Source organism: Rhinopithecus roxellana, chromosome 12 (assembly GCF_007565055.1).
Source record: "Rhinopithecus roxellana isolate Shanxi Qingling chromosome 12, ASM756505v1, whole genome shotgun sequence".
Taxonomy (NCBI): Eukaryota; Metazoa; Chordata; class Mammalia; order Primates; family Cercopithecidae; genus Rhinopithecus; species Rhinopithecus roxellana.
In genome coordinates this window covers 18,294,653-18,312,674 of record NC_044560.1, presented here as the reverse complement: position 1 = coordinate 18,312,674, position 18,022 = coordinate 18,294,653, and the positions used below count along the sequence as shown (strand labels likewise).

At 43.9% G+C, this 18,022-nt stretch overlaps 1 protein-coding gene across 1 annotated transcript in view; it reads left to right on the top strand.

Annotated features, from left to right (window-relative positions):
• Positions 1 to 16,757, top strand: part of SRSF4 (serine and arginine rich splicing factor 4) — a 32,682-nt gene extending 15,925 nt beyond the window's left edge. The window contains exons 2-6 of the mRNA XM_010380312.2: positions 4,671 to 4,813; positions 5,693 to 5,805; positions 10,263 to 10,477; positions 14,314 to 14,403; positions 15,274 to 16,757. Coding sequence (XP_010378614.1) covers positions 4,671 to 4,813; positions 5,693 to 5,805; positions 10,263 to 10,477; positions 14,314 to 14,403; positions 15,274 to 16,090 — 1,378 coding nt within the window. The 3' untranslated portion in view covers positions 16,091 to 16,757. The remainder of the gene's footprint in view (positions 1 to 4,670; positions 4,814 to 5,692; positions 5,806 to 10,262; positions 10,478 to 14,313; positions 14,404 to 15,273) is intronic.
• The last annotated feature ends 1,265 nt before the right edge of the window (positions 16,758 to 18,022 follow it).

Below are 18,022 nucleotides of genomic sequence, written 5' to 3'. Positions count from 1 at the left end.
CCTGTCCATACTTGGTAAAAATTATGGTGCCTGCCTTTTTTAGAGGGAAAATGACAGTAACTTCCCCTCATTCTTTTGACTAGGTTTGTCAGGATAGGATGTGACCAGAGGAAAATAGTTTTGGTAAAGACAACACAGTGCTTGGGATCAGATGAATTTTGGATTTCAGATTTTTTTTTTTTTGGATTTGGGAATGTTTGTATTGTACTTAATGGTTGAGCATTCCTAAAACTGAAAATCCAGAATGTTCTGGTGAGCGAATTTGAGCATCTTGCTGCTCAGAAAGTTTCGGATTTTAGAGCATTTCAGATTTTGGATTTTCGAATTCAGAATACTCAACCTATTGCAGAGAAACATTGAAGAAAGGAGTTTCTTCTCTTACTTGAAGGGTGTTGTATATTGAATAGTGACGTCATGCATTTTATTCTTTCATATGCATAGGGGAGGAAGATTGAAAGTGTATTGCAGGGCTCTTTGTGTTTCTGTCAATCCATGCTGTGGAGGGGTTTTTACATTTGTCTTAGATTCTTCTGAATTCCTGCATCCTATGAATTATTGAAAGATGTTCTTTGTTTTTAATAGAGCAGAAGAGGAAGGATTTCTGCTGTTAGAATTAGAGAAATTTATCTCTTGGGTTGTTTTGTGAGGCTTACTCACAAGTCACACCAAAGATGTATGTACATATATGTACACACATGCATACATGTAATAGTATGTATACATGCATGTATGTATTTTATATTCCTTTTTACTCTGACAGAGGATTCAAAAGGAGATTCCTTTCTGAGACAGATTTGTTTCACATTACTTGCTGCAAAGCACAAAGGGAGTGTTAAGCTTGGCTTTAAAAGGCTCTAGTGTTAGTTACCAGGAAGAGCTTTACTTTGTCGAAGGCACTAATTAATTCAGGAACAGTTGAAGTGTTTAAGCTAAAATTGGGACCTATACATAAAAGGTATTTTAGACGATAAAAATTTATCCCTTTTCACTTGTTGGTGTCTGGTGGTACCATCCTAGTCCAGGCATGTCAAATTTTAGAGTTTAAATTTTTCATTTTTGAAGCCCATCACAGTGGTATGTGCCTATAATCCCAGCTACTTGGGAGGCTGAAGCCACAGGATCCCTTGATCCCAGGAGTTCAAGTCCAGCCTGGATAATATATTGAAACCCCATCTCCATTGTTAAAGGAGCACTAATTTTAACACGTAACCTGTCATACTTTTGATGTTAGTTATAGCCTTGGAGATATGCAGTAGCTCCCTCATTTCATGAATAAACTAAGACCCCAAAGAAATAAAATGATTTAAATTTGCTGTTCAAAGTTTATAGCAGAACCAAGACTAGAACCCAGGCCAGTTCTTGCTGCTTCAGTCTTAATAGTTAGGGAGTTTCAGCCCTGGTGTCAAACCACAGGTTTGAATGCCAGCTCGGCAGGGTTTTTTAATGCAAGTTATTTAATACTCTGTGCCTCGGTTTTTTCATGTGTAAAACAGAAATAATAGTACCTAGTTGAAGGGTGCTATGAATATTAGCTATGATACCATTGCTTAATATAGACAGATTGTTTAGTCAGAGTTAGGTAACATTTTATTATCTAGTCTTCCTGTCTTAATTTATTTATATCTTATTCACTCTATTTATTGAGTGAAATTAAGTCATTCTTCAAGTAAAGCAGATTTAGTAGAAACAACCACACTTATCTGCTCTTTGCTTTATTCTCAGAACAAGAGTCCCTATCAGGTATGGTTTGTTGTATGGGAAGATGTTTGTTTTAATCTTCCAAACCCACTCAGCAGAGAGAAGTGACAGTCAGGTGCCTGATTTGATCCTTGAACTGAACTTTGTTATGTTTCGAATAGATTTTTTTCACAGAATAGTAGCCAAAATTTTTCTGTAAAATAAATTTAATCTCAAGTCAGCTAATTTAATAAATGTTTTGGATACCCCCAAACAAGGCTTACCAAGTGACCCACTTGTTGGAACTTTTTAGAAGTAAATACTGGGGAAGGAAGGCTTGTAGGAATTTTTCTGTAACATTACCAATTGTCCCTGGAACTCGAGGAATTTGTATTGGCAAGATATGCCTTGCTTCATTCTCAGCTTGCAAAGAAAGATTCATCTGTCTTAACATTAATTTTTATTTTTAAATTATCCTGCCTCCACTGAACAGATTGTCACTGCTTTCTCTGAAAGGTCAGGATAAGTTCTGCATGTGAGCCTTGGAACAGGGTGATCTTTGAGTCTGGGAGAATGTATGACCACATAGGTCTGACAGAAGCATCACTTGCCATCAGCGGCCACTGGGCTTTCTGTTTCAGTTGACCTGCAGAGCTTAAGGATGTTGCATTCTGTGACCGCCCGCTCTGCCCAGTAGTTGTAACCCATAACTATTTTAAGGAAAACAGTTGGTGATTTTCCTGTGGTTTGTTTAATCCTCAGGATTCTGTGGTGTCCTTCTGAGATCACATTAGATCAGTCCTGGTCATTGAACAGTGCCAAGCCAGAGTGTGACTCGAAGGGAGTGGAGGCCATTCCTTCATGCCCAGGCCGAATGTCCCTCCTCCCTCTGCATGACGTCAGGCTCTCACATGCTACCAAAAGCAGTGATGCTGTGGATAGAGCAGACTTGGGACAGAGCAGTCTTGACAATTAAATTCAGGAGGGCACTTTTGTTATTGTTACTGTTTTGAATCCATCTGGAGATAAACCAAAGTAGAAAATAGTTGAGTTGTTTTTTTATTTGCCTTAAAAGAAGAATTTTCTCTGAAAATAATGTAGTTTTCCTAATGATCCATTCTATCTAGGAAAGGAAAAAGCAGCTACATTATATTATCTATTATAGGTTTTTACTCACTGTTAAAGCACTTTTGTACATAGTAAGTCAGTGATTTGGAGAGGCTTTACTTGCCTTGTCTAAGATAACAGCATATTCAAAATCCTTCTTATTAAGCTGCTCAGCAATTCTAGCCTATGGAAGCGTGAAAGTATGTTTTAGAGACTTCACAGCCCATAAATTGAGCCAGGTGGCTTCTGAATTGTGTTACTGCAAGACACTTCCTGTTAAATAACTGGGTGTGTCTCTATTATATTTTTTTAATGGAGTTGACATTCAGTGCCAGGCAGACATTTCAACATAAAGAACCTCCAGCGTTGTTACCTACACATTGTAACCTAGCACATTGTCACCTTGAGAGACTTGTATGAAAGAAACTCTACAGTAAAGGAAAAATTTCGCAGTTCTGAGTTCTCACTTCATTAACATGTAACTGAGTACAGCATTACATTCTAAAGAAACTGGAGGGCTGGGCGCAGTGGCTCACGCCTGTAATCCTAGCACTTTGGGAGGCCCAGGTGGGCGAATCACCTGAGGTTTCGAGACCAGCTTGGCCAACATGACAAAACCCTGTCTCTGCTAAAAATACAAAAATTAGCCAGGCGTGGTGGCGTGCGCCTGTAATCCCAGCTAGTTGGGAGGCTGAGCCAGGAGAACCGCTTGTACTCAGGAGGTGGAGGTTGCAGTGAGCCGAGATCACGCCACTGCGCTCCAGCCTGGGCAATAGTGAGACTCCGTGTCAAAAAATAAAATAAATAAGTAAAGTGGAATCATTTTTTGTTAGCAGGCTGGGTGATCCTCTGACAAGTCCTGTAACCTGTTTGTAGTGTCAGTGTGTTTAAATGCAGAGGAACATTAGTCAGTGTGTCCCCGTGTACACACAGCCTTATTAGAGTTTAAATAAATTGCTTGTAACTTTCCTTTCTGGTTAGTTATGATCAATAAGATGGTTTTGGTTTTTAAATATAGACAGTGGTCACAAAGCTGGACTTTTCACAGCTGTGTCAGACCAAACTAAATATTTCTTGAAAACATAATTTACAGGGCATTTGTATAATCTTGCTTATAAGTATCTTTCAAATTTTGCACTTTAGTTATATAAATTGTACTCTTTAATAGGCATTAAGAGGATGGGGGGATTCTTTTGGATATATGTTAAGCCACCAAACCTCTTGGCTGGAAAAGATATAGCAATACCATTTAAAGACGTTTGCACGAGGTGTATACAGATTTCAGAGAATTCCAGCCTATTCTAAAACTTCATGGAAATGAATTTGGAATCTCACAGGGAAGTAAATAGCTCCAGTGTTTTTTTCAGTGATAATCACATGTGACAGATGTGTTTTACGTAGAGTAACAGGAACCTTAAAAAAAAGTTTTTTTCTTTCACATGATTTAACAGTTATTACACAGTGCCTGAATGTAGGTCTAATTGTTCTCTTAAGATACCACTTTTAAAGCTAAAAAAGATGAGTTTTGTGTGGTGTTTGAAAGAGTGTTATGTATCTTGTAGCATTATATATTTTGGATTCTTATACCAAGCATCCCTGTCTTTGCAGTTGCCACCAACTACCTGGGAAACATAAGAAGTGTCCTGTGTGTGTAGCCAGCCTCCTCCTAGAAAGATAGGAGTCTACTTTGAGAAGTCTCCCTACCTCTTGCAGTGCCTGTTGGCACAAAGCAAAGTGATTTCACCTAAAGTGAAGACAAAGCTGATCCTTAGTTTGCAAAATCCACCTAACCTTTGCTAAGCATGAACCTCATTGCTTTCTCTTTAATGTTAGTGAAGCTGGATGTCAAAATGGTACCAACCAGTATTTTCTTTGCTCTCTTCTAGATATGGTTTTGTGGAGTTTGATGATCTGCGTGATGCAGATGATGCTGTTTATGAACTGAACGGCAAAGACCTTTGTGGTGAGCGAGTAATTGTTGAGCATGCCCGCGGCCCACGGCGAGATGGCAGTTACGGTTCTGGACGCAGTAAGCATTCAAAGGGCATACTTGTATCAGTAGCGTGCTTTTATTATCAAATGCTAATTATTTAAAGTAATTAATTGATATTGCATTTAAATGTATTGATGTTTAAGCTATTTTATAAATTATGTGTCTTTTTTAAAAAATGTAGAATTACAAATAAGCCTTTGATAATGTTTAATTTTAATTAAATCAATGACAATTTCTTGTTTGTAATACTTTATAAATATGTTTAATGATGTGTGTTTGTGTTGTTTTTTTTCTCTGTAATGCAATTGTTTAACATAGATTTAACAAAGACCTCAATGTTTTAATTAAAAGAATCCTTTGAGGCTAAGATGACTGCCTGTTCCATTTGCTGACCTTGGGTTACCTTTCCATGCGTGGCTCTTTGAACCATTGTGGCCCTTGGCTGACCAAAAACAGGAAGCCATGTGACGACCGCAACCTTTCCCCATTAGACCTGGGTGGTGAGGATCCCAAGGGTTAGACACAGATGAGATTAAACTGAAATAGGTGCCTGAAAATCTTTTTTTTTTCATATAAAATATTCACAAAATTTTTAATCACTGTGAGTAACACCAGTAACTGATTAGTAATTTGGTTATTTCTAAATTGTTAAATTGTTAATAGTTTTTAATTTATGCATGTTAATCTTAAATATAAATATTAATGAATATGTATACTTACAACTTTTTAAATTAAATGTTATTTAGCTGATTGCTTCTTTAAAAATCTATTTTAGAATTAAGGATGGGAATAGAGTTAAAACGTGCTATTGTTTGGGGTGGGGGTAAATAATATATTTAAGGGGGGGTGTGTGCTGTGTCATTTTTTTTCCTTTTCCTCCACTGAAATAATCTTATTTATTTGAACCTTCCAAAGGTGGATATGGTTATAGAAGAAGTGGCCGAGATAAATATGGCCCTCCTACTCGCACAGAGTACAGACTTATTGTGGAGAATTTGTCAAGTCGGTGCAGCTGGCAAGACCTAAAGGTTTGGGCCCCATTAACCTTTTGGGGTAAGGTTGGGCAGGAGTTAAAGTTGGGAAACAGGTAAATTTGTGTAGGCCTAGGCATACCCAAAATATAATGTTATATGTGTGAAAGCCTGCACAGAGCTGGAAGTAATTAAAGGTTCCGTATGAGTACAAAATATATCAGAATTATACTTCCACTGAACATTGTGGGACCATCATTCTAAGGACACATCTGTGAGTTTGTTTGGTTTTGTTTTGTTTTTTGTTTGTTTTGTTTGAGACGGAGTCTCACTGTGTTGCCCAGGCTAGAGTACAGTGGCGCCTTCTCGGCTCACTGCAACCTCTGTCTCCCGGGTTCAAGCAGTTCTCCATCTCAGCTTCCTGAGTAGCTGGGATTACTGGCACCCGCCACCACGTCCGGCTAATTTTTTTGTATTTTTAGTAGAGACGAGGTTTCACCATCTTGGCCAGACTGGTCTTGAACTCCTGACTTTGTGATCCACCCGCCTCAGGCTCCCAAAGTGCTGGGATTACAGATGGGAGCCACCGCACCCAGCCTGATTTTGTTGTGAGACAGAGTCTCACTCTATTGCCCAGGCTGGAGTACAGAGGCACGATCATGGCTCAGAGATTGGTTGTCACTGTGTTACCTAGACTGGTCTCCAACTCCTGACCTCAAGTGATCCTCCAGCCTCAGCCTCCCCAACTGGTGACATGACAGAAACTTGGCCCAAATGTGTTATATGAAATTTCCCGGCCGGGCGCGGTGGCTCAAGCCTGTAATCCCAGCACTTTGGGAGGCCGAGACGGGCGGATCACGAGGTCAGGAGATCGAGACCATCCTGGCTAACACGGTGAAACCCCGTCTCTACTAAAAATAAATATAAAAAACTAGCCGGGCGAGGTGGCGGGCGCCTGTAGTCCCAGCTACTCAGGAGGCTGAGGCAGGAGAATGGCGTGAACCCAGGAGGCGGAGCTTGCAGTGAGCTGAGATCCGGCCACTGCACTCCAGCCTGGGCGACAGAGCGAGACTCTGTCTCAAAAAAAAAAAAAAAAAAAGAAATTTCCCTCTGTAAAAAATGTTTGAAACCCCGTCTCTACTTAAAAAGATACAAAAATTAGCCAGGCGTGGTGGTGGGCTGGGCACCTGTAGTCCCAGCTACTCGGGAGGCTGAGGCAGGAGAATTGCTTGAACCTGGGAGGTAGAGGTTGTAGTGAGCCAAGATCGTGCCACTGCACTACAGCCTGGCCAATAGAGCAGGACTCTGTCTCAAAAAAAAAAAAGTTACAGGAAGATGCCATTATAGCTACCCACCAGTCAGTAAAATGGTTGAAACCACCAGTGTTTCCTGCAGCATTTGCTGTAATATGCAAATTCACATCAGCTTCAATGTGTATCCTTACTGGTGAAATTGACAGTCTGACCCATGTTCTTTCATAAGGTTTTTGATGGAATATTTGTCCTGAAAGAGTTTTGGTGTAAAAAATTAAGATTCATTGCTAATGTTGGCCATCCAGTGTAGTGATTCCAGCTTTTTTTAATTATTATTTTTTAGACAGAGTCTCTCACCCTTTCACCTAGGCTGGAGTGCAGTGGCGCCATCTCAGCTCACTGCAACCTCTGCCTGGGGTTCAAGTAGTTCTCCTACCTCAGCCTCCCAAGTAACTGGGATTACAGGCGCATGCCACCATGCCCAGCTAATTTTTGTATTTTAGTAGAGACCGGGTTTCGCCATGTTGGCCAGGCTGGTCTTGAGCTCCTGACCACAAGTGATCCACCTGCCTTGGCCTCCCAAAGTGCTGGGATTACAGGCGTGAGCTACCACACCCGGACCCATTTATTGACAACAGTGTTTTTAATCTCAATAGGGAAGAAAAACTTACTGAGCAGTATCATAATCTGAATGGTCTTAGGAGCATGCATGAAACAGGTGTTTTGTCTCCCTTCTTGCTTTTTTTGGCCATATTTAAACGTCATCTCTAGCAAAATGAGTGAGTGTATTTAGGTTCAGGAAAGAATAGTTAGGAATCCTTTACATTTGTACAGTTTTAATTTAAAGCACTTCTATTTTTCCCCCCCTTTTTAAAATTTAATCCCAGCAACCTTCAAGTAACAGATGCAGAAGAGCTGGGACCAGGACTCTTAACTCCCATTTTTTTCAGGTTCATCGTGCTTATTGTCAGTACCGTAGTAGACCTTTACTGAATGTCTGCCAGCACAATTCTGCTTGCTGAAGGAATGACTCCAGTATTCTGAGAGTTAGGGATTGAACATCATGGATAGAAACTGGAAAGCTACTCTCTTCATCAGTAGAATGCTAACTTATGTGGTGTCACTAAATGTAATAGTAAATTAACTTCGTAGAATACCTCTTAATTTTTTTGTTAAAACAGAGCCTAGTTACTGTTGGGGGAAAGGCTTATGGGGTGCCTGTATAAACTGGCCATAAAAATATGGGACAATAAGTTGTGCAAAGCCACAAGAGGCTTCTTGTGGGAGGAGGAAAGCCTTATCGCCATTATGTTCCCATGCTCTGAGCAAGACTTGCTCTCTTACCCATAAATACTGTGTTCAAGGAGAAAGACACTCCTTTGAAGCATTGGAATGTGGCCAGACATGCAGCCTCCTAGTTAAGCCCGCTCCCACCAGCAACTCTGATAAGTTAAAGATATGCTGTTTGAGCACAAAGGAGATTCATTTAAACCACCGCTGCTATAGATTATGCGTATGACACACTGCCTGCCTCCCTTTCACCGTTTTGCCCTAAACGTCGGCTTCTTAGATCTAAGTGATTGTACTCAGTAAATAGTGTGGAGACCAGAACTCTGAGCCTTTTGCAGCCTTCATTTTGCAGTTGGCCACCTGGCCCCCACTCTTTATGCAGTCTTAACCTCTCTCTTCTCATTCCTTCATTGCCACCAGACTTTGGATGTCCTATAGGTGGTATTGAGGCTGGTCCCCCACAGTTACCACCCTTGGTTGGCTCTACACGTCTGTACCTTCAGAGAGTTCCATTCTCAGGAAACGAGAGTAACAGATAATTGAGCAGATCTCCTAGCTCTCAAGCTGGCCAGCCTAGATAGAATCCTGGCTCTGCCACTAAGGTCACTTACGTAACCCTTAGCAAGTTACTTACGTCTTACGTCTCATAGTCCTCAACTATAAAATGGAGTTCATATTAATTTCTACTCAAGGTTATTGAGATAATTTAGTGAATTTTATATATAAAAAGCCTAGAATAGTTTCTGGCACAATGTATGTTAGCTATTTATCAAGGAAATACGAAAAGAAAACAAATTAGGGGATATTAGTAGTTTAAAAAATAAATTATTATTATTATTTTTTTTTTTTTTGAGATGAAGTCTTGCTCTGTCGCCTGGGCTAGAGTGCAGTGGCATGATCTTGCTCACTGCAACTTCCACCTCCTGGGTTCAAGCGATTCTCCTGCCTCCGCCTCCCAAGTAGCTGGGATTACAAGCGCCTGCCACCACGCCTGGTTGATTTTTGTATTTTTAGTAGAGACAGGGTTTCACCAAGTTGCCAGGCTGGTCTTGAACTCCTGACCTCAGGGCTATGCCCACCTTGGCCTCCCAAAGTGCTGGGATTACAGGTGTGAGCCACTGTGCCCGTCCTTATTTTTTTGTTTTGAGGCAGTGTCTTGCTCTTTACCCCAGGTTGTAGTGCAGTGGCACGATCACGGCTCACTGCAGCTTCAACCTGCCTGGGTTCAGATGATCCTTCTACCTCAGCCTACTGGGTAGCTGGGACTACAGGCGTGTGCCACCACACCTGACTAATTTTTTAAATTTTTATAGAGATGGGGTCTTCCGTGTTGCCAAGGGTGGTCTCGAATTCCTGGAATCAAGCAATCCTTCTGCCTCAGCCTGTCAAAGTGCTGGGATTACAGGCATGAGCCACCACATTTAGCCCCAAAACTTTATTTAAAGGAATAATTTAATGTGTATTTACTGTCTCTCCCACCCACCTAATATGGCTGGTGCTTTAAAGAACCTCAGTACAGCTGGGCGCGGTGGCTCAAGCCTGTAATCCCAGCACTTTGGGAGGCCGAGATGGGCGGATCACAAGGTCAGGAGATCGAGACCATCCTGGCTAACACTGTGAAACCCCGTCTCTACTAAAAAATACAAAAAAAAACTAGCCGGGTGAGGAGGCGGGCGCCTGTAGTCCCAGCTACTCGGGAGGCTGAGGCAGGAGAATGGCGTGAACCCGGGAGGCGGAGCTTGCAGTGAGCTGAGATCCGGCCACTGCACTCCAGCCCGGGCGACAGAGTGAGACTCCGTCTCAAAAAAAAAAAAGAAAAAGAACCTCAGTACATGATTGGTGGGTAGATGAATATATTTAAGAGTAAACTTTATTCTGTGGAACGCTGGCATTTCTTAAGAAAAGTTCACTCAGATCATTGCATTCGATATTTTAGCAAAACATAATATAGTCACGCTTTTTTTTCTTCAGGATTATATGCGTCAGGCGGGAGAAGTGACTTATGCAGATGCTCACAAGGGACGCAAAAATGAAGGGGTGATTGAATTTGTATCTTATTCTGATATGAAAAGAGCTTTGGAGAAGTTGGATGGAACTGAAGTCAATGGCAGAAAAATCAGATTAGTTGAAGATAAGCCAGGTTCCAGACGACGCCGGTCCTACTCCAGAAGCCGGAGTCATTCAAGGTACTGTTGATGTCTTTTGTGTATTGGAGCTCACCATAAATTCATTATTGAGCACATAGATAATTTATTTACATTTTCCTGTTGAGTTCTTAATAACATGATTCCATCTGGTTCAATAACTTAGAATTTTGAACTGAACATTTATTTGTAAAACTCTTGAACTCTTAGGTCATGAGTACAAATAGAAGTAAAGTCCCTTCTCTCAGAAATCAGAGGCCTTGCCGGGCGTGGTGGCTCACACCTGTAATCCCAGCACTTTGGGAGGCCAAGGTGGGTGGATCACCTGATGTCAGAAGTTCGAGACCAGCCTCAACATGGAGAAACCCCGTCTCTACTAAAAAATACAAAAAAATTAGCCAGGCGTGGTGTTGCACGCCTGTATTCCCAGCTACTTGGGAGGCTGAGGCAGGAGAATTGCTTGAACCTGGGAGGCAGAGGTTGCAGTGAGCCGAGATCGCGCCATTGCACTCCAGCCTGGGCAACAAGAGCGAAACCCCGTCTCAAAAAAAAAAAAAAAAACAAAAAGGGAAATCAGAGGCCTCCTTTCACATTTCTTGGCATCCCTAGATCCTACTACCTTGGTTGAGGGCACACATGGAAACTTTGTCTTATTTAGCACCTGAACAGGCCAGGCACTGGGCTAAGCATTGGAAAGGCATTATAAAGAAGACAAATGGCCAGACACAGTGGCTCACGCCTGTAATCCCAGCACTTTGGGAGGCCAAGGCGAGTGGATCACCTGAGGTCAGGAGTTCAAGACCAGTCTGGCCAACGTGGTGAAACTCCATCTATACTAAAAATACAAAAGTAAAAAAAGAATTAGGCGTGGTGGCACACGCCTGTGGTCCCAGCTACTAGGGAGGCTGAGGCAGGAGAATCACTCAAACCCGAATCCAGGAGGCAAGGGTTGCAGTGAACAGAGATCATGCCACTGCACTCCAGCCTGGGCGACAGAGAGAGACTCCGTCTCAAAAAAAAAAAAAAAAAAAAAAGACAAATACGGTCCTTGCCCCCCTGAAACTCAGTCTAGTGTAGAAGATGCGTATTGAATAAACCATGCCATTGTGACAAGGACATGCACACAGCACAATTAGTCTGAAACAGCTGCCCTAAAGACATGCTATAGAACGGAGCCCTGATGGATAAGACAGAGATGGTGAGCAGAAGACAATGCTTTTTTTTTTCTTTGAGACGGAGTTTCTTTCACTCTGTCTCCCAGCCTGGAGTGCAGTGGTACGATCTCGGCTCACTGCAACTTCCACCTCCCAGGTTCAAGTGATTCTCCTGTCTCAGCCTCCTGAGTAGCTGGGATCACAGGTGCACACCACCAGGCCTGGCTAATTTTTGTAATTTTAGTAGAGACAGGGTTTCACCATCTTGGGCAGGCTGGTCTCGAACTCCTGACCTCAGGTGATCCACCCACCTCGGCCTCCCAAAGTGTTGGGATTACAGGCGTGAGCCACCACGCCCGGTGAGAAAATGCCTGTCTAATGCCTGTCTATCTAGCAGAGAAAAGTGTTTCTGAAAGCCTGGGGGCAAGAGAAAGTTTTCCAGAGTAGAGAAGCTAATATAGAGAGGTAATGGGAAGAGTGGCTTGAGATAAGGCAGAAAAGGACCAGATACACTGACCATTAGGCCAGAGCAAGAATGGAAGAGTAGTAGGAAGTCATTAGAGACTTTTCAGGTTTTGTTGTTTAGTTCTTTTGACTTTTTATTATGGAAAATTTGAAATTTATATGTGAAGCATCGGAGAACTCTGAATTGCACCTCCCACTCCTCCAGCTTCAGTAGTTTTTATTTTGCCAGTCTTGTTTCACATCACCCCCTCCTGCTGCATTGTTTTAAGGCAAGTCTAGACATCCTATCATTCTACCTGCAACTGCAGTCAGTTGTAGAAATTATGATACTTTGCCCCTAAATCCTTCAGCATGTGTCTCCAAAAATGAGGAAAACCACAGTTCTGTTTTTTTACCTAAGAACATTAATAGTAATTCCATCAAATTACTAAATTTCCAGGCCATATTCATGTTTCCTCAGTTACTCCATGGATCTCTTTATAGTTGGGTTTTTTCTTAATCAGAATCTAATCCAGTCATGTAGTACAAGGGGTTTTTAGTAGTAAAACCTCATGTAGTCACGCTTTTAGTCTAGAGCAATTCCCTTCATTACATTAATTTTGCTTAGGTTTGGGTTTGTTTGTTTGAGACAGGGACTCTTGCTCTGTCGCCCAGGCTGGAGTGCAGTGGCGCCATCTCAGCTCATTGCAACCTCTGCGTCCCAAGTGTAAGCTATCCTCCTGCCTCAGCCCCCCAAGTAGCTAGGATTACAGGCGTGAGCCACCACGCCTGGCTTATTTTTCTTAGTTTTTTAATAGTATCTCACATTCTGTATTTATCTGTTTCTTCTTGGTATTATTGAACTTGTATCTTATCCCCTGAACTTCCTGTATACTGGAAGTTAGGTCTGGAGAGGTGTGATTGAAATGCAGGTTCAGGCCGGGCGCGGTGGCTCAAGCCTGTAATCCCAGCACTTTGGGAGGCCGAGACGGGCGGATCATGAGGTCAGGAGATCGAGACCATCCTGGCTAATACGGTGAAACCCTGTCTCTACTAAAAAAAAAAAATACAAAAAACTAGCCGGGCGACGAGGCGGGCGCCTGTAGTCCCAGCTACTCGGGAGGCTGAGACAGGAGAATGGCGTGAACCCGGGAGGCGGAGCTTGCAGTGAGCTGAGAGCCGGCCACTGCACTCCAGCCTGGGCGGCAGAGCAAGACTCCGTCTCAAAAAAAAAAAAAAAAAAAAAAAAAAAAAGAAATGCAGGTTCAACATTTTTAGCAAGAATACTTCATAGGTGATGGTGCCTGGGCAGCTTTGAAAGCTTCCCTCTTTCTGTCATAATGAGATGGTCTAGGCCTATCTGTGTGCACTTCCTGCTTTTATGCCTGGAATCAGTCATTTTCCCAAGGAGTCCTGGTTGGTAGAAAATAAGAACCTACAGTCTGGATGCATTTAAAAAATGTAAAGCTTGGATTGTCGGTCTCTTTAAAACAGCTCTCGTCACAGTGAGATGAATAGATCCTGAAGGGGAAAAGTATATGCAGAAAGGCTGGTTGTTGAACAAGGGGAGACATGATGGTGGCTTGCCCAGGGAGGCAGCAGCAGAGGTGGAAAGACTGAAGATCAGGAGGCATGATCATGGGTGTGTAAGGGGATAGGGGAAAGACGAGGGAGTCGAGGATTGCTGTGATTTCTGTTACGAGGAACCGTATGAATAACAGTGGCATCAGTGCACATAAGGAGCTCAGCAAAAGGAGCAGGTATCAGGGGCAGTTAGAATTTTAGGAGCTGGTAAGAGTTTCAGGTGAACCATCCAGATGGAAGGTTTGCAGGTGACTTCATCTGTGAACCTAGAACCCAGGAGAGAGTTTGTGCCTGGACACAGCCAGTGCTGTACATATTGAAAAAATATCTTGGCCGGGCGCAGTGGCTCATGCCTGTAATCCCAGCACTTTGGGAAGCCGAGGCAGGTGGATCACCTGAGGTTGGGAGTTCAAGACCAGCCTGACCAACATAGAGAAACCCCGTCTCTACTAAATACAGAATTAGCCGGGCATGGTGGCAGACGCCTGTAATCCCAGCTACTCGGGTTTCTGAGGCAGGAGAATCACTTAAACTCGGGAGATGGACGTTGTGGTGAGCTGAGATTGCACCGTTGCACTCCAGCCTGGGCAACAGGAATGAAACTCCGTCTAAAAATATATATATATATATGTCTTGATTGATGCTTATCAGCTAGACTCTTGTCAGCAAGTGTTAAAAAATATTTTCTCCCCCTAGGTCTCGCTCTCGAAGCAGACATTCCCGTAAGAGCAGAAGCCGAAGTGGGAGCAGCAAAAGCAGTCATTCTAAGAGTAGATCCCGGTCCAGGTATGTCTTCCATGGTATAAGTGGAGGTGGTCAGCAGGTAATGTCTGTACCCTGTCTCACTTTTTTTTCTTTTTTTCTCAAAGAGACGGGGTTGGTCTCTTGTCACCCAAGCTGGAGTCCAGTGGTACAATCATGGCTCACTGCAACCTCACCCCACTGGGCTCAAGCAAACTTCCATCTCAACCTCCCAAGTAGTTGGAACTACAGGCACATACCACCACACTCAGCTAATTTTTTAAATTTTGTAGGGACGGGGTCTCACTGTGTTGCCCAGGCTGATCTTAAACTCATGACCTCAAATAGTCCTCCCAGACTACTGCGATTACAGACATGAGCCACTGTGCACAGCCTCGCTTAGATTTCAATCATGTGACCAGTCTTCCTTCACCTCTGCTTTTCCAACTCCCCCCCAGCCCCCAAGACAGAGTCTCGCTCTGTCACCCAGGCTGGAGTGCAGTGGTGCGATCTCTGCTCACTGCAACCTCTGCCTCCCGGGTTCAAGCGATTCTCCTGCCTCAGCCTCCTGAGTAGCTCGGATTACAGGCGTGCGCCACCACGGCCCGCTAATGTTTGGTATTTTTTAGTAGAGACAGGGTTTCACCATGTTGGCCAGGCTGGTCTTGAACTCCTGACCTCGCGATCTGCCTACCTTGGCCTCCCAAAATGCTGGGATTACAGGCGCGAGCCACCGCACCTGGCCAGTTTTTCCAGCTTCTGATTGGCATTGTGGGGGTTCAGAAAGCAATCCTCAGCCAGTGCCAGCCATGCCTTATATTGGGGGGTGTAACTCCACATGTATGCCCTTTGATCTTTTTATCTCCTGGTTAGCATGAAGTCACATGTGACAAACAATATCCCATGTCTCCTCAGGTCGGGCTCCCGCTCCCGGAGCAAGAGCCGGAGCCGGAGCCAGAGTCGGAGCCGGAGCAAGAAGGAGAAAAGCAGGAGCCCCAGCAAAGACAAGAGCCGCAGCCGTAGCCGTAGCGCTGGCAAGAGCCGCAGCAAGAGCAAAGACCAAGCTGAAGAGAAGATCCAAAACAATGACAATGCCGGGAAACCCAAGAGCCGGAGTCCTAGCCGGCATAAAAGTAAGAGCAAAAGTCGGAGCAGGAGTCAGGAGAGGAGAGTGGAGGAGGAGAAGCGAGGGAGCGTGAGCAGGGGCAGGAGCCAGGAGAAGAGCCTCCGCCAGAGTCGGAGCCGGAGCCGGAGCAAAGGGGGCAGCAGGAGCCGGAGCAGGAGCCGCAGCAAGAGCAAGGACAAGAGGAAGGGCAGGAAGAGAAGCAGGGAGGAAAGCCGTAGTCGCAGCCGCAGCCGCAGCAAGAGTGAGAGGAGCAGAAAGCGAGGCAGCAAGCGAGACAGCAAGGCGGGCAGCAGCAAGAAGAAGAAGAAGGAAGACACTGACCGCTCCCAGTCCAGATCTCCATCCCGCTCCATGTCAAAGGAGCGGGAACATGCCAAGTCTGAATCCAGCCAGAGGGAAGGTCGAGGGGAGAGTGAGAATGCTGGCACCAATCAGGAGACCCGGTCCAGGTCGAGATCCAATTCCAAATCGAAACCAAACCTTCCATCAGAATCACGCTCCAGATCAAAGTCAGCTTCGAAAACCCGATCTCGGTCCAAGTCTAGATCCAGGTCTGCTTCCAGATCACCCTCCCGATCTAGATCTAGGTCCCACTCAAGGTCCTAACTGGCTACGGCCACAGCTGGAACTACCCGAGAAATCTTTTGTACATGTTTGGTAGCCGTAGCACAAGTGATTGGAGTAGAACATGTCACTGCTGTACATTTTTAACTCCCCTAATGGTGTGTCTATAATTGTTAAATCTAAGTGCTTCCTCTCAGTAAAGCCTCCTGGCGCCAGGCCTTCCTGCTCGACTGAAAAAAATTTTCTCTTTGAAAATTCCCTTTTACTCATGGCCCACGGTAGAAGATCCAAAACGCCTTGGCTTTCAGGCCTGGCCTTTCCTACAGGGAGCTCAGTAACCTGGACGGCTCTAAGGCTGGAATGACCACGTAGGTAGGTATGGTGAGTTCAACCATTTTTGCTCTTGAATTGATGCCCTTCGATGTATGCCATTTAGTGAAAGTGCTAAGTCTTAAGTTTCCTACCACTTTGGTTTCATATTTTTGGACTTAACAAAGTTGTGAATAGCACAGTCGAGGAAAATTGATACCTGCAGTAACCCATAGGAAATAAACTGTAGAGTTCCATATTCTGGTATTGTGATTATATTGTTTTATATTAAAAAAGAAAAGAAAAGAATTTTTTTTAATTTTATTTTTCCCCGTCTTGCAAAGTATAGTGACCCCTGTTTCCATTAAATTTGAATAAAGACTATTTTTGCTTGACAAAATTTCATGGTGCTTGAATTGAAGTTGTACTTTCTATCTTAATGTCTTTTCTTAGCATAGAAAGTTCATGTGTAGGCCAGGGGCGGTGGCTCACGCCTGTAATCCCAACACTTTGGGGGACCGAGGCGGATGGATCACAGGGTCAGGAGTTCAAGACCGGCCTGTCCAACATGGTGAAACCCCATCTCTGCTAAAAATACAAAAATTGGCTGGGCGTGGTGGCACACGCCGATAATTCCAGCTACTCGGGAGGCGGAGGCAGGAGGGTCACTTGAACCCGGGAAGTGGAGGTTGCAGTGAGCTGACATCATGCCACTGTACTCCAACCTGGGCGACAGAGTGAGACTCCATCTCAGAAAAAAAAAAAAAAAAGTTCATGTGTAATGACTGTTCTCTTCCTTGGGATCACCCATCTTAGGGAACCAACACGTTCCTAAAGGATTTTTCTCACCCAACAGAATAAAGGCAGGTTTCCAAGGAATTTACCATCCTTTCTCTTAAGAAACTTATGGCCAGGCTGATGAGGAATGAATCAGTTTGGAAACTTGGAGCATTACCAGATGAGTTGTTCATGAATATAGAGTTCTGTGCTGTTTGTCGAAATTGCCACGAATCTGCAGTGTCATGATCTCATCACCTTAAGATCTGAACTAATAAAAACCAGGGGAAAAAACAATACTGGACTTTTTTTTTTTTTTTTTTTTTTTTTTTTTTTTTTTTTTTGAGGTGGAGTTCCGCTCTTGTTGCCCAGGCTGGAGTGCAATGGTGCGGTCTCAGCTCACTACAACCTCCGCCTCCCAGGTTCAAGTAATTCTCCTGTCTCAGCCTCCTGAGTAGCTGGGATTACAGGTATACGCCACCACGCCCGGCTAATTTTTGTATTTTTAGTAGAGACGAAGTTTCATCATGTTGGTCAGGCCGGTCTCGAACTCCTGACCTCAGGTCATCTGCCCGCTTCAGCCTCCCAAAGTGTGGGGATTACAGGCATGAGCCACCACACCTGGCCTACTGGATTACTTTTGTCCTAATTATTCTTCCACTGCTCGTTTGGCCTAGCCCTCTAGGAGGCACCAGAAGTACAGTGGTTCCAATCTGGTCTCAGCCCTTGAGGGACTGCTGAGGGACATCAAAGCAGGGAGGAAGCTTGAGGGCTTTCATTACATGCTGCAGCAAAATCTTGGGAAGGAGATTGACTTGACTGCTGCCTGTGAATTTGTTGGGGGCTGTCCCTAGGCTTAAAACAACTGTCCCATTGCTTCCGATAGAC